We start from the raw sequence: 15,062 nt of genomic DNA on the forward strand, positions 1-15,062 counted from the left end.
GGGATAAGAGTCAAGGAAACTTGCAGTCAGTCTGGGACAGTTGGGAACCTGAATGTTATGTGCTAGAATCAGACCGTGGGAAATCTCTGTTTCTTACCTGAGGTCAACTGGACATTCTGTAATCAATACAATGCTTGCAACCTCTTTGCCATTATAGGCAGAGGAGCTATGGCAAAAAACAAAGTGGCACAAGTAATGGGTAAATTATTCAAGGACTTGTCTCTCAACCAGTGAAAAAGGGTTTCTTAATGCTAGTGTACTTCAGTCATTTAAGCCATACAGGTACTTATAGCTGGGAGACTCTCCTATCTGGCTCTCCAGCTGCCAGCAGATCCGAGACTGGTGCTGAATAAACTCCCATCCCAACAGTCCTTTTGCCCTCATTACATTTTTTTATGGCAGACAAAGGTTTTCCAGGCTTCCCATGTTATTTCTTTTTCTTATTTTGCATCAGTTAGGCAAAGTTTATCATTCACTTAATTCTGATTCTCACTTGGTCACAGATATGGCATCACAGTTATGTGACTGTGTTACAACACAAGGTAAACCCTCCTGCTTAATTTAAACCAGCAATACAGAAAAGAGCTATCGTGCAGTAATCTGCAAAAATTCAAGAAGCCAAGAACTATTTAAAGTAAAAATTAACAATTTTATTTCTTAAAATATGACAGAGAATAATTAACTAACAACTATTTACAACTCCTTCCTCTAACCTATCTTTTACCTTCCCTTTTATAATACTAGCGCTGAAAATGTGTTGCTGGAAAAGCGCAGCAGGTCAGGCAGCATCCAAGGAACAAGAGAATCGATGTTTCGGGCATAAGCCCTTCTTCATTCCTGAAGAAGGGCTTATGCCCGAAATGTCGATTCTCCTGTTCCTTGGATGCTGCCTGACCTGCTGCGCTTTTCCAGCAACACATTTTCAGTTCTGATCTCCAGCATCTGCAGTCCTCACTTTCTCCTTTTATAATACTAGTCTGATAAAACCCCCGATTAAGATTTACCAAAAATTCAAGTTTTCAAAACCAGCCAGCTGTCGAATCTTCTATTTGGATCTTCCTGTGTCTTTTCTTCTTAGGGATTATGCTTCACAGGTCACGGATCGATAAAGGTAGCTTTTAAGAGCGCTATTCTCTGGGCAGTGGCAGATGTCGTTGGCTTGGCAGTTCTCCTCTCAACTGTTCAATTTTCCCCAGTCTTATATCCCAAAGCATCGGATTGTGTCATTGGCTTTTAAGATTGTTAGTATATTAAATTCAAATTTGATTAGAGTTTGGTATTTTTCAGGGTATAATTTAAACTGATTGCCCTAATTCGAATCTGTTTTGTCGTTTCTAGGCAACCCAGCTAATCTAGCTTTCGACCAAATATTACATTGTTACCTTATTAAGAACACTTGGTGCGTCAGGTAGTTCTGCTAGCTTTTAACTCTCTTAACGATACAGTACACCCACATCTTCATAACAACTGAAACACAGGTACTGTGATCCCTCTCCTTCTTAGGAACTCGCCAACAAGCAGATATTGGGAAAGCCTTTAGGGTACTGAATCCATTAGTATTGTGTAATATTGTGCCTTTTGTTACATAAAAACTGTAATAACTCTAGGCAATGACTGTTAATGTCTGTGGAAAACTACATATCTAAATTAATTGAACAAGGTTCATAAATTAGTATCTCATGCAAAACTGTCCTCACAGGTAGAAACAGCAGTAAATATGACACCCAGCATAGTTACAAATTAATTTGTAACTTTTAAGATGTAACTTTTTACAGGGAGTATGTCATTAAAAGTAGTATCATGTTGATTTTGTAAAGTAAATAACATTCATTTTGTTTTTCAGTTAATTACAGTAGACCTGTCATTATTCTGGGCCCAATGAAAGACCGAGTTAATGATGATCTGATATCAGAATTCCCAGACAAATTTGGCTCTTGTGTACCACGTAAGTGATACCAGTGGAAGGATTGTCACTGTTTAGTGTACTTTGCATGTACTCCAGTTATTTCTGATCATATCTCTACATTTATGTCTGAATGTAAAAGTAAAAAAGAATTGGATATACTAAGTAGTGTTAACTATAAAGCATCTTGTAATGAAAATATATGGTTAACAATCGTTGGGAAATCAAAACATGTTGCAATATGCTTTATTGATTGTATATAGCATTATTCCACAAGTTCCTAATACCCACCTGATCTATTACTATTGCAATAAAGTGCAGGTTTAACTTTTTCCACTGTACTACAAGCTCATTTAATTTGGAAGTGAAAAGTTAAGTTAATAAATCACCATCCAATAATATACAAAATTGGGAAAGGGACAGTAAAAGTATGATTTTCCAATGCTTAATTGAAGAACTCTTCAAGAACATTTGATCCATTTGTGCACAGATCAGGAGCTTCTTGTGTTGTGGATCAATTTAGAATTTGCAATTGAATGAGATATTCACAAGGCTTAGGAAAAGGAAAGACCTGAAGTTCAATCAGAAATCCAATCCATCTCAAATTCCCATATATAGTTTTAACAAAGATTGGACAAACAACAAGTGAATAAGCTACTTACAGGAGGTATGTTGATCATCTGAATATCACAATAAGCTGTCAGCCATCATTTTAACATTCGTTCCATTTTTTGTATAAAACATTTGGATTTTCCAGACTTTGAGAATTTTAGGCTTAAAAAGGCAAGAGTGGATGAATTCAGGCAAAATTTGTCCGCTGACATTAATTGAAGGTGCAGGATTTGGACAAACTGGAACATTTACCCTAACTTGTAACCACTGACCCTCCCCCCTATTCATAGCATTTTCTGCTTCCTCTCAAATAATATCAGAACCTCCCCCTAATCGTAACCCTATTGCAAATAAGAATCCCTAGTGACCAAGGTTCCATCTGCTCTCCTGACTACTGCCTCAACCTGTTGGCTGACAGAACTCTAGCAGTTAATTAGGTTCTGGATTAGTGGTGCTGGAAGAGCACAGCAGTTCAGGCAGCATCCAAGGAGCTTCTAGCAGCACTAATCCAGAATCTGGTTTCCAGCATCTGCAGTCATTGATTTTATCCAGTTAATTAGGTTGCCTGTGGACAGTCTGGTGATTGAAATCGGAGGAATGTACTGTCTTTCTCTACTCCTATCATATATTTAATTGTTTTACGATATTTCAATTATATAATTTCTTTTTTTTTATCAGTATTAAAGTAAAAAGATCCATCAATCAAGTGACAAACCATTATTGATTTGTGGTATGAAAATCTAAATGTTTATTCCTGTAAATAACCTAAAATACGCTCACTAACACATACATAAACAAACTAAAGAAAAACAAAAAATAATTTCTTCAGAGATTTACTTTAGGAGCAAAGGAAACATTTTTGTGCAATAATTGTTTGTTTTGAAGGCAAAAACAATAAGATTTGAGATGTCCAAGTTTCCATTCCAACCATATCCTGGTGAATTAAGGCAGATGTAACTGAACACAGGCAGTTGTCACTATATGTTCAAGAAGTAGCAAGGAGAACTTCCTCAAAAGGTCTTCATGAGAACACCTGAATCAGTGTGCCAGACAGCTGACTGCATGAACAACAAGGATTTTTTTTTCGGAAACAGGAGGGAGATGTGCTCGAAAGCTTCTTTTCTTCAACAGGCTAGGCACCAACTGCCAGTTGGAAACCAAAACAATGTATGCTACCTGCAAAACAATATTCAAACAGAATAGTCATCAAAGCCAGAAAAGTGCTTTCTGAGAAGTGAATTCAAGTTGAAGTCATGTAATTTCCTGGTAAAGTCTTGTTAATTTGATTGTCCATTTGTTAAAGAGCAATCCAAATATCATTCCATGGCTTAAAATTAGTTTTTTTTTGCTGCAATCTTTCAAACCTTAACTCGTCAAAAAGGGGCCTCCATAACAACAAGTATCTGACAGGAAAAATGTAAAAGGACTACTGGTTAAATACAGTCAGACATTTAAGCAAAGCTTTCTAGATTTCCCAACAAAGAAGATACTAAACCTCAGCATCACCCTGTCCCTCAATATCCCATGGGCTTACCCATGAATACTGACCCCAGGGGCAAAAATCCATGAGAACCACTGGGGAAACTGTGCTAGTGGCCAGGAATGTATCCACCAGAGGACCGGATGCCATAAGGTGAGTTAAAGTGGTGCACAGATACAACAAGGATGCTGCTGGCTGTAGGGCAGGGGATGGCAGGTAGTCAGAAGAAAGGTCTGAGTGTTGGTCTCACTTCCCCCAACCCCCTTTCCTAATTGAGTCCCTCAATCAGCCTCATGTTTTACCTTTTGGATCCATGTGTGGCGACTGTGTCTCCATCACTGTGTGAATGTCAGCAAAGGCAGAATGAGGCTCTACAGTAGGCTTGAATTGTCTACGTAAGGGTTTCAGTATTGTGGATGGGGCAGGAAAGCTGTTAACAAGAGTTCTTGTCCCAAACATAATTGGGCAGTGGTGGTAGATCCCTACCTGATGCCTTCCTGCCCACTTAAATAACTTCTTCTCCATCTTAAGAAAGCATTGAATTCTGCTCAGTATTGTATTGCCTTAGTCCCTGCCAGACTTCAACATATATTTTATACAGCATATAGCTGTTCATTTATGGCCCTGTAGCTAATCTAGAGATCCAGATAATCCAACCGTGGTAGATGGTGGAATTTGAATTCAATAAAAATCTGGAATTAAGAGACAAATGATGACAATTAATTTATGGGCATCACTGGCTACATTTAGTGCCCATCCTTGTTTGTCTGCAGGTACATCCATAGCACTGTTAGGGATGGCATTCCATGATTTTTTACCCATTGATAGTGAAGGAACAGTGATACAGTTCCAAGGAGAATGGTGTGTAGTCTACAGGGGAACTTACAAGTTATGGTGTTCAGATCCATCTGCTTCCCTTGTTTGCTCAGGTGGTAGAAGTCATGAATTTGGAAGCTACTTTCAAACGAACATGAGAAACATGTAGTACTTTGCAGATGGTACACAACATGCCCGCATGAATTAGTAGTGATGGAGTAAATGTTGAAAGTGATGAATGGGATGCCACTAAACAGGTTGTTTTATCCTAGATGATGCTGAGTTTCTTCAGTGCTACATTGTTCTTATTTAAATCTTCTGACTAGCAATGAAATGTCTAGCTAACTTTCAGGGAATGTTTATATCTGAACAACACCTGAATGTCCTTTCAAATGTAAAGTGCAAGACACCATGTTGCAGTGCTTGGGGAATAGACCATAAGACCATAAGACATAGGAGCGGAAGTAAGGCCATTCGGCCCATCGAGTCCACTCCGCCACTCAATCATGGCTGATGGGCATTTCAACTCCACTTACCCACATTCTCCCCATAGCCCTTAATTCCTTGTGACATCAAGAATTTATTAATTTCTGCCTTGAAGACATTTAGCGTCCCAGCCTCCACTGCACTCTGTGGCAATGAATTCCACAGGCCCACCACTGTCTGGCTGAAGAAATGTCTCCGCATTTCTGTTCTGAATTTACCCCCTCTAATTCTAAGGCAGTGTCCAAGGGTCCTAGTCTCCTCGCCTAACGGAAACAATTTCCTAGCGTCCACCCTCTCCAAGCCATGTATTATCTTGTAAGTTTCTATTAGATCTCCCCTTATTCTTCTAAACTCCAATGAATACAATCCCAGGATCCTCAGCCGTTCCTCATATGTTCGACCTACCATTCCAGGGATCATCCGTGTGAATCTCCACTGGACACGCTCCAGTGCCAGTATGTCCTTCCTGAGATGTGGGGACCAAAACTGGACACAGTACTCCAAATGGGACCTAACCAGAGCTTTATAAAGTCTCAGTAGCACAACAGTGCTTTTATATTCCAACCCTCTTGAGATAATTGACAACATTGCATTCGCTTTCTTAATCACGGACTCAACCTGCATGTTTACCTTTAGAGAATCCTCAACTAGCACTCCCAGATCCCTCTGTACTTTAGCTTTACGAATTTTCTCACCGTTTAGAAGGTAGTCCATGCTTGTATTCTTTTTTTCCAAACTGCAAGACCTCGCATTTGCTCACATTGAATTCCATCAGCCATTTCCTGGACCACTCTTCCAAACTGTCTAGATCCTTCTGCAGCCTCCCCACTTCTTCAGTACTACCTGCCTGTCCACCTAACTTTGTATCATCGGCAAACTTCGCTAGAATGCCCCCAGTGCCTTCATCCAGATCATTAATATATAATGTGAACAGCTGCGACCTCAACACTGAACCCTGCGGGACACCGCTTGTCACCAGCTGCCATTCCGAAAAAGAACCTTTTATCCCAACTCTCTGCCTTCTGTCAGACAGCCAATCCTCTATCCATACCAGTAGCTCACCTCGAACACCATGGGCCCTCACCTTGCTCAGCAGCCTCCCGTGTGGCACCTTATCAAAGGCCTTTTGGAAGTCTAGGTAGATAACATCCATTTTTCTTTTGCCTTTTGCTGATCTTGTCAGCCTCATAAACTAAGGTGATTCATTTTGTCCTGAGTGAGGGACAGGTGTGAGTTTCTTGTTGAGGTTTTGTCTGTTTCAATGGAATGTCATTTTCTTGAGTGTTTTATACTGTTCCTTCAAATGTTTTCCACTGTTCATTTATAGTCACATGCTTCAATCTGTTTAGCCTGTTTACGTTGGTCACTTCTCCTGTCAAACTTATGCAATTGACTATTTTTGTTTCTCATTGTTACTTGTCCTTCCTGTGATTCACTTTAAAACTTTATATTTCTTTAAACTGCACTTTATCACAATATCCCGGAGGATCTCTCCAGGTGACATTACTCATTCATTAAGTTTCATCACACAACGGTCGCTCTGAGGTAGTTCTGTCCCTAGCCAGTTACACAATGTGCTATTCCAAGAAACACTGAAAAAAGTACTCCGTACTCCCCTTCCAATATCACTCTTGTCAGTGTGATTGTCCCAGATTATGCGAATATTGAAGTTTCCCTAAATTTTCACAATACCTTTGTTAGCAAATTCCAATGTGTTCCTGTGTAATGCAGTGATGAACAATGAAATGCTGTCAGGTGGCTAAAACTGTTCTGATGCTTGTATCCTTGGTAAGTAGTAGCCAGAATTTTCATTCAGACTGACACTACTTCATGATCTGCGGCCCAGTGCTTTTAATGTAATGCCTTTATTATCCATAATTGTTAGCGTTGCCCATTTTGCCTGAGTTTCCACAAGATTGTGAATCATTGAATATTTATGTTCCACCTTTTGTTCACCCTGTAACCACGTCTCCCTGGTCTTTAAATCTCTTTTATCTCTGTGCCACAAATTCATCTACCTCATTGATGAGACTTTGTCCATTCCAAAAAAAAAGACATTATTTATTCTTTCCCACAATGTCCTTTCCTATTCCCTGATGTACAGTTTTCGTTAAAGTCTGTCCCTTGCTGTTCCTTTCTGAATGTCTTCAGCCACATTCCCACGGTATTCCAATGCTTCACCTTCTTTCTTTGGATTTGGAAAGCTCCTTTCACCTGAACCCTGTCCATAAACCAACCGACATGATTGGCCAGGACACTGGTCCCAGCACTGATCCAGTGTCCCATCCAAATGTTTTTTTTTAAACTCAGGTATAGGATGTGGGTGCCTCTGGCTGACCAACCTTTCTTGCCCAGCCCTAGCTGCCCTTGTAGCTTGCTCGGCCATTTAGGAGGGTAATTGAGAGGCAAACACTTTGCTGTGGATATGTTGTGCAGGCCACGTGAAGATGGGCAGATGTCCTTCCCTAAAGGACAAGTGTTTGGATTTTACATCAGCAATGGTCTCATACTTATTTGTAGAATGTTAATTACTATTTTTAAAACTATTGATTTCAAATTCCCTAAGTCATTTGGGATTACAACTAAACTCTGCCATAGCTATTAAGAGCTATTAATAACTACTCAAGTTCTGCTTACAATAAAGTTTTCATTAATCAATGCAAGTCCTTTGCATGTTGTTCTTCTATTTCACGAGATCACTCGGTTTTTAGGTACTGGTTCACATTCTGTCTTTTTTGTCGCCAATTCTGACTTCACCTTCTCTTAGTCACAAAATTTGGGGCCCAGTGTAAAATCACCATGATCACAACATGTTCAGTGTTGCCTTCTTTCTTTAAAGGAAATAATCCATCCTTTCTAATCTCTCTTCATTACTAAATCATTCCAGCCCAGGCAACCTCTAGTTAATTCCCCCTGTTCTCTCTTGTTCAGTCCCAACTTTCCCATAATGTGATGTGCAAACCGCACACATTGCTCCTGCTGTATACTCTTGTAGTCAATTCATTGATGAATAAAAACATATGCCTTCTTAGCCATCTTATCTACCCATCCTGTTGCCTTCAAGAATCAATGGACATAAACAGCAAGGTTCCGCTGATCTTCTGTACTTCCTAGGATCCTATCATTCAACATGTACTCTCCTACCTTGTGAATGCTCCCAAAGGACATCACGTTATACTTTTCGGGATTAAATTTTATTTGCCATTATTCAGCCAATCTATCAATATCATCCTGTAGACTACCAATTTTCATAGTTAAAAGTCACACAACATCAGGCTATAGTCCAACAGGTTTAATTGGAAGCACTAGCTTTCAGAGCGCTGCTCCTTCACAAGGTGGTTGTGGAGTACACAATTGTAAGACACAGAATTTATAGCAAAAGTAATTCTGTGTCTTACAATTGTGTCCTCCACAATCATCTGATGAGGGAGCAGTGCTCCGAAAGCTAGTGCTTCCAATTAAACCTGTTGGACTATAACCTAGCGTTGTGTGATTTTTAACTTTGTACACCCCAGTCTAATACTGGCATCTCCAAATCCTGACCAATTTTCATGTGGATGTACAGTACATTGTACCAATAAGAAAGATTATAATGTAACAGTTTGTAGGGTTTTTTTTCTCAGATTGCCCGTTGTATAGGATTTCTTCAAGATATCGGACAAGCTTACTGCTATTGATCAATGGCATGGAATACAAGACCAAAGAGGTTATTATGAAGCTGTACATAAGGTTAGTTAGGCCACAGCTGCAGTGTTTTGTGCTGTTCTGGTCATCAGGATGTGATTATGCTAGAGAGGGTGCAGAAGAGATTCATCAGGATGTCACCTGGGCTGGAGTGATTCAGTTATGAAGAGAGACTAAATAGGCTGAGTTTGCTAACAGGGGTGCTGATTGAAGTGTACAAAGTTCTGATGGGCAGAGACAAGGTAGGTAAGGAACACATTTTACAGTTAGTAGATGAATCAATAAGCAGCGGTTACAGTTTTAAGGCAATGAGCTGGAGGTTTGGAGGGGATTTGAGGAAGACATTATTCACGTTGCAGGTTATGGGTATTTGGAACTCAGTGCCTAAAAAGGAGGGCAGTGGCAGGAACTTTCAAGACATTAAAGACCCATTTACATGAGCACCTGAAATGCCACAGCAAACAGACTAAGCATTGGAAAAAGGGATTAGAATGGCTAGATATTTGATGAACAGTGGACATGATTGGGTGGGAGTGGAGAGTGGGGCACTTTTTGTGCTGTAAAAACTTTGACTGACTCTAAATACACTCCCATATCTGTTGCCTCCAATAGTGCCAGTGTTTCAGCAGCTACTGCGCTTCTGACTTTAAAAATCTAACTTTTGGGGCAGCATGGTGGTTCAGTGGTTAGCACTGCTGCCTCACAGTGCACAAGGACCTGGGTTCAATTCCAACCTCAGGCAACTATCTGTGTGGAGTTTGCTCATTCTCCCTGTGTCTGCCTGCATGGGTTTCTGCCAGATGCTGCAATTTCCTCCCCCAATCCAAACTTGTACAAGTTAGGTAGAGTGTCCATGCTAAATTGCCTGTAGTATCCAGAGATGTGTAGGTTTGATGCATTAGCCATAGGAAATGCAGGGTTATAGGGTAAGGGGATGGGTGTAGGTGGGATACTCTTCAGAGAGTCGATGAGGACTTGTTGGGTCGAATGACCTGTTTCTGCATGGCAACAGTTCTCTGGTTTTAATAAGAGTCTATCCACATTTGGCACTTCAGCACAGTCAAATAATTGAAAGGAAGCCCTGAGTTTGGAATTTCCTCATAGAATTTCTTCACCTTATAGTAGCTTATTAAATTCTGTCATGAATGCTCATAGAATAACCATTTTGCTTTCTAAATTTACCAAGTCTGACCATGCTTCATACGCATTTAACAGTTCATTGCATCTATGTTTTAAGCACACATTTTAATAGATTATCCAAGTCTTGCTCAGTGTAAAACTCTTGAAGCTCCAGTTCTGAAAATTACATACACCTGATCCTGTTTTTGGCAGGAAGTGCCAAAGCCAACTTTGTTTTTCCTACAGTATGGACATAACCCATGCCAGTGTCCCTACTTCATTTTTTTCATTGTTCATAAGGCACTCCTTCATTGAAAACTTTCTTAGAAGACTTGGTTTTAGCCATTTTGCTCAAAAGTAGCTCAAATTTACAACTTTCATCTGAAGTAGAACTCTTTATTTCTAATGTTTGCCTTAAGCAACCAGATCTAAGCCAGTTGGTAAATAGAATTCAAAGCATTTTTTTGTGGATAGAATTTATCAAAGACTCGGTCACACAGATCATCCACACCCACTACTACCTGGTCTATCTTTATATTTACTGAATCCTTTAATTAATCAATTAACCCCAGTAGGCAGTATAAACTACTGTACTGGCAATTTGGCTTCATTAAATGTTTGAACCAATCTTGTTCCTATGTGCCTAAAGTGTAGTATTGTAAATGATGTCTCAAAGTACTTTCCATTTTGTTTCTACACTGTGGGAATGCCAAAGAATCCATTCAATAAAGTCACAGAACTGTTAGTTTTAATCTTAGTACATAATGTGGCTGACATTGATCAGAGAACAGTAGTGCTGATTTGAATGAAAAAGCTTCAAATAGTGTATCCTAACCCCAGTGCACCCCAAGGAGTAACCTACATGGCAGTCAGTGCTGTGGTAGCTGAGAATCATGTTAAAAGTGTCAGGTCTCGTGATGATCAGATCCAGCTGGTATCAATGGCCTGATCTTGGATAACTCTCTGACATCTCTGGCCTATCTGAGGGCGATATTTGTTACACAAAGCTCATTGTAGCAGCATAACTCAAACAGTCTCTGACCTATTGGATTTATCTTTCCCAGGCCATGAATGTATGAGGCAGGAGAGCCATGCTTCTAGATTTATGCTCACGGTTGTGTTAAAATTTCCCAGTGGATAATGATGTTCTAGGCTTAGGGATTCTGCTGATAGCAGTGTCAAATTCCTTGCTGGCTTTCACCTTGGTAGTGGAGCACAGTGTTGAAGTGTACACACTCATGAGTTTAGCTGGTCCAGTTTGAGTTGTGAAGTAAATAAGAGTAGAGTAGAATTAGAATATCCTTTATTGTCACATGTACTCAAGTACGGAAGTACAGGAGTACAGTGCAAGTTTACAATATTACCCAACATCGTGCCATCTTAGGTACAAAGTACTTAGCTATAGATCTTAGATACAAAATAGAGAAATAAAGGAAAAAAGGATAAAGTTACATTACATATAGTTAGTCATAGTGTAAGTTAGAAAAATGAAAAATAAAGTTAAAAAAATAGGCATTACAATCCTTCTGTAAAGGACTTTCAGGAGATCAGTGCGGAGGCTTCCACACGTGACCTGACCGTGCTTACATGCCACTGACCACTTCACACCAGTCCCCAGTCCAACAACTGACTCACTCTGTTCGAGGGTCCAGCCCACTGGCAGTCCCTATTCCACTCAGGCCTCCAGGCCACTGGCCATCCCTGTTCCAATCGAGCCTCCAGCTCGCTGGCCAACCCCACTCTGCTCAGACCTCCAGTCCACTGGCTGTCCCCGCTCCTGTTGGAAAGGCAATGACTGATTAGGGATAGTCAACATGGCTTTGTTCATGGGAAATCATGTCTCACTAATTTGAATGAGTTTTTTGAAGAAGTGATGAAGAAGATTGATGAAGGCAGAGCAGTGAACGTGATCTATATGGACTTCAGTAAGACATTCAACAAGGTTCCACATGATAGACTGGTTAGCAAGGTTAGATCACATGGAATAGAGAACTAGCCATTTGGATGCAGAACTAGCTTGAAGGTAGGAGACAGAGGGTGGTGGTGAAGAGCTGATTTTCAGACTGGAGGCCTGTCAAGAATTGGTGTTGGGTCTACTGCACCTCATCATTTATTTAAATGGTTTGGATGTGAATATAGGAGGTATGGTTAGCAAGTTTGCAGATGACACCAAAATTGGTAGTATAGTCGACAGCAAAGAAGATTGCCCCAGAGTACAATGAGACCTTGATCAGATGGGCAAAGGGGCCCAGGAGTAGCAGATGGATTTTAATTTAGATAAATGTGAGGTACTGCATTTTGGAAAGGCAAATCAGTGCAGGACTTCTACACTTAATGGTAAGAACACTTGGGGAGTGTTGCTAAATAATGAGACCTTGGCGTGAAGGCAGAGTCGCAGGTAGACAGGGTACTGAAGAAGATGTTTGGTATGCTTGCCTTTATTGGTCAGTGCATTGAGTATAGGAGATGGAAGATCATGTTTCAGCTGTACAGGACATTTGTTAGGCCACATTTGGAATACTGCGTTCAGTTATGGTCACCCTGCTCTAAGAAAGATGTTATGAAACTTGAAAGTGTTCAGAAATGATTTACAAGGATGTAGCCAGTGTTGGAGGATTTGAGCTAAAGGGAGAGGCTGAATAGGCTGGGGCTATTTTCCCCTCGAGTGTCAGAGGCTGAGGGTGACTTTACAGAAGCTTATACAATCATGAGGGACATGGATAGGGTGAGTCGCCAAGGGTCAAGATTAAAGTGGTGCTGGAAAAGCACAGCAGGCCAGGCAGCATCTGAGGAGCAGGAAAATTGATGTTTCGGGCAAAAGCCCTTCATCACGAATGGGAGTCTCGGGGGTGGAGAGATAAGTGGAGGGGGCTGGGGCTGGGGGAAGGTAGCTGACAGTGCAATAGGTGGAGGGAGGTGGGGGTGAATGGTGGAGGATGATATGATGTATGCAGAGGTTGGTGGTGTGGAAGGTGAGGACCTTGTCCTTGTTGCGGTTGGAGGGGTGGGATTCGAGGGCAGAGGTCGGAACATGGATGAGATGTGTTGGAGGGCATCATCAACCACATTGGAGGGGAAATTGCTGTCTTTAAAGAAGGAGGCGATCTGGTGTGTTCTGTGGTGGAACTGGTTCCTCCTGGGAGCAGATGCGGCGGAGGAATTGGGAACAATCCACCCTCCCCTTCTGGCACTATCCCCTGCCACTGCAGGAATTGCAAAACCTGCAGCCACACCTTGCCCTTCACCTCCGTCCAAGGCCCCAAAGGAGTCTTCCACAACCACCAAAGTTTCACCTGCCCTTCCGCCACTTCCTATGCGGTCTCCTTTACATTGGGGAGACGGGACGCCAACTCGCAGAGTCCTTCAGAGAACATCTCTGGGACACCCACAACAATCAGCCCTACCACTCCGTGGCTGAACATTTCAACTCCCCCTCCCACTCCACCAAGGACATGCAGCTCCTGGGCCTCCTCCATCGCCACTCCTTTACCACGCGACGCCTGGAGGAAGAACACCTCATCTTTTGCCTGGCGACCCTTCAACCCCATGGCATCAATGTGGACTTCCTCAGTTTCCTCATTTCCCCTCTCCCCACTTTACCCCAGTTCCAACCTTCCAGCTCAGCACCATCCTCATGGCCTGTCCCATTTGTCAATCTTCCTTCCCACCTTTTTGCTCCATCCTCCTCTCTGTCCTATCACCCTCATCCCCACCTCCATCCACCTATTGCACTCTCCGCTTTCTTCCCCCCAGCCCCACTCCCTCCCATTTATCTCTCCACCTCCGAGGCTCCCAGCCTCATTCCTCATGCCCAAAACGTCGATTTTCCTGCTCTTCGGATACTGCCTGATCTGCTGTGCTTTTCCAGCAACACTCTAATCTTGATTCTGATCAAGATGTTCAGTGTGACGTTCACCTTTTATATTTAACATGTATCCCACTGTTCAAGGGTTACAGTTCTTTGAGCAAATAGTCCACAGTTGGTCTCATTTTTCATTAGGTTCCTTTATCCTCATTTTGCTGATTAATAACTTTGAGTGACTATCCCTAGGGTGTTTCCTCAGTTTTGTCAAGTCTTTTTTTTAATACACCATGAGCATTAGAGCTTGTTCTGATGATTCTTTCTCACCATGTCAAATCACCCAACAAATGATCATCCAGCTCCCTCATTTGTCTGTGGTCTAAGCCAAGCAGCCTAATTTAAATCTCACCAAATAATTGTCTGAAATAGGTGGGATGTTAACGTGGAAAATCACAGGATTCATCAGCATTAGAAGGTTGAAAAATTCAGCTTAAGTAACTGCCTTATGTGACAATGCTTTTTCTTTAACAAAGTTATATTGTCCTTGTTTTTTTTTCAGAGCAATCATAAAGATACAGGTTCTGGGATGTCTAGCTTGGATGGGTTTTAGGGCCAATTTGATTATAGCTAACAGATACTGCCTCTGAAAAAACACTTGCAAGTTTGAAGAAAACGCTTGTACAATGAAAGGGGAGTGGCCAGTTCACCCAACTCAGCTTTTCTCTGGTTTGGCTTGGTTTTAGCAAGCAGTCAGTTTTTTGACACTATTGGTCAAAGAAATAGCTACATGGAAGAAGGTGTTCCATGCTGAATTTCTCTGTCTCCTGTAAGACCGTGTGTTTGATTTTACCTTTTTTGCCAAGGCGTGTTTATGGGGATTGTTGCAGAAATGTGGAACAGTATCATTAACTTGGGATAGTCTGTTGTGTTTTCAGATAGGTTAACTTATTCTATATTCTGTTCTCTTTTGTTTGTGTTTCATTCGGTAGTCTGTAAATAAATCCTGTTTTGTTTAAAACCGAGGGGTTTTGACCAACCGCATAACTCCTGGAATATCCACATGACACCTGCTTAAAGGTTAGGGTTTGAAATGTTTTGAGGAAGTCTGACCTGGTCCATAACACTTACTCAGCACTCACGTTTGGGAAAGGGAAGGCTTT

At 41.3% G+C, this 15,062-nt stretch overlaps 1 protein-coding gene across 10 annotated transcripts in view; it reads left to right on the top strand.

Moving 5' to 3' along the window:
* dlg2 (discs, large homolog 2 (Drosophila)) overlaps nt 1-15,062 on the top strand; it is a 1,025,979-nt gene that overhangs the window by 974,535 nt on the left and 36,382 nt on the right. For all 10 annotated transcript variants that reach the window (XM_043691613.2, XM_043691616.2, XM_087988059.1 and 7 more), the window contains one exon: nt 1,844-1,945. In XM_043691613.2, the coding sequence (XP_043547548.2) occupies nt 1,844-1,945 (102 nt within the window). The remainder of the gene's footprint in view (nt 1-1,843; nt 1,946-15,062) is intronic.

This window comes from Chiloscyllium plagiosum, unplaced genomic scaffold, assembly GCF_037043375.1.
Source record: "Chiloscyllium plagiosum isolate Xiang-an unplaced genomic scaffold, Cpla_swu_hap1 HiC_scaffold_6, whole genome shotgun sequence".
Taxonomy (NCBI): Eukaryota; Metazoa; Chordata; class Chondrichthyes; order Orectolobiformes; family Hemiscylliidae; genus Chiloscyllium; species Chiloscyllium plagiosum.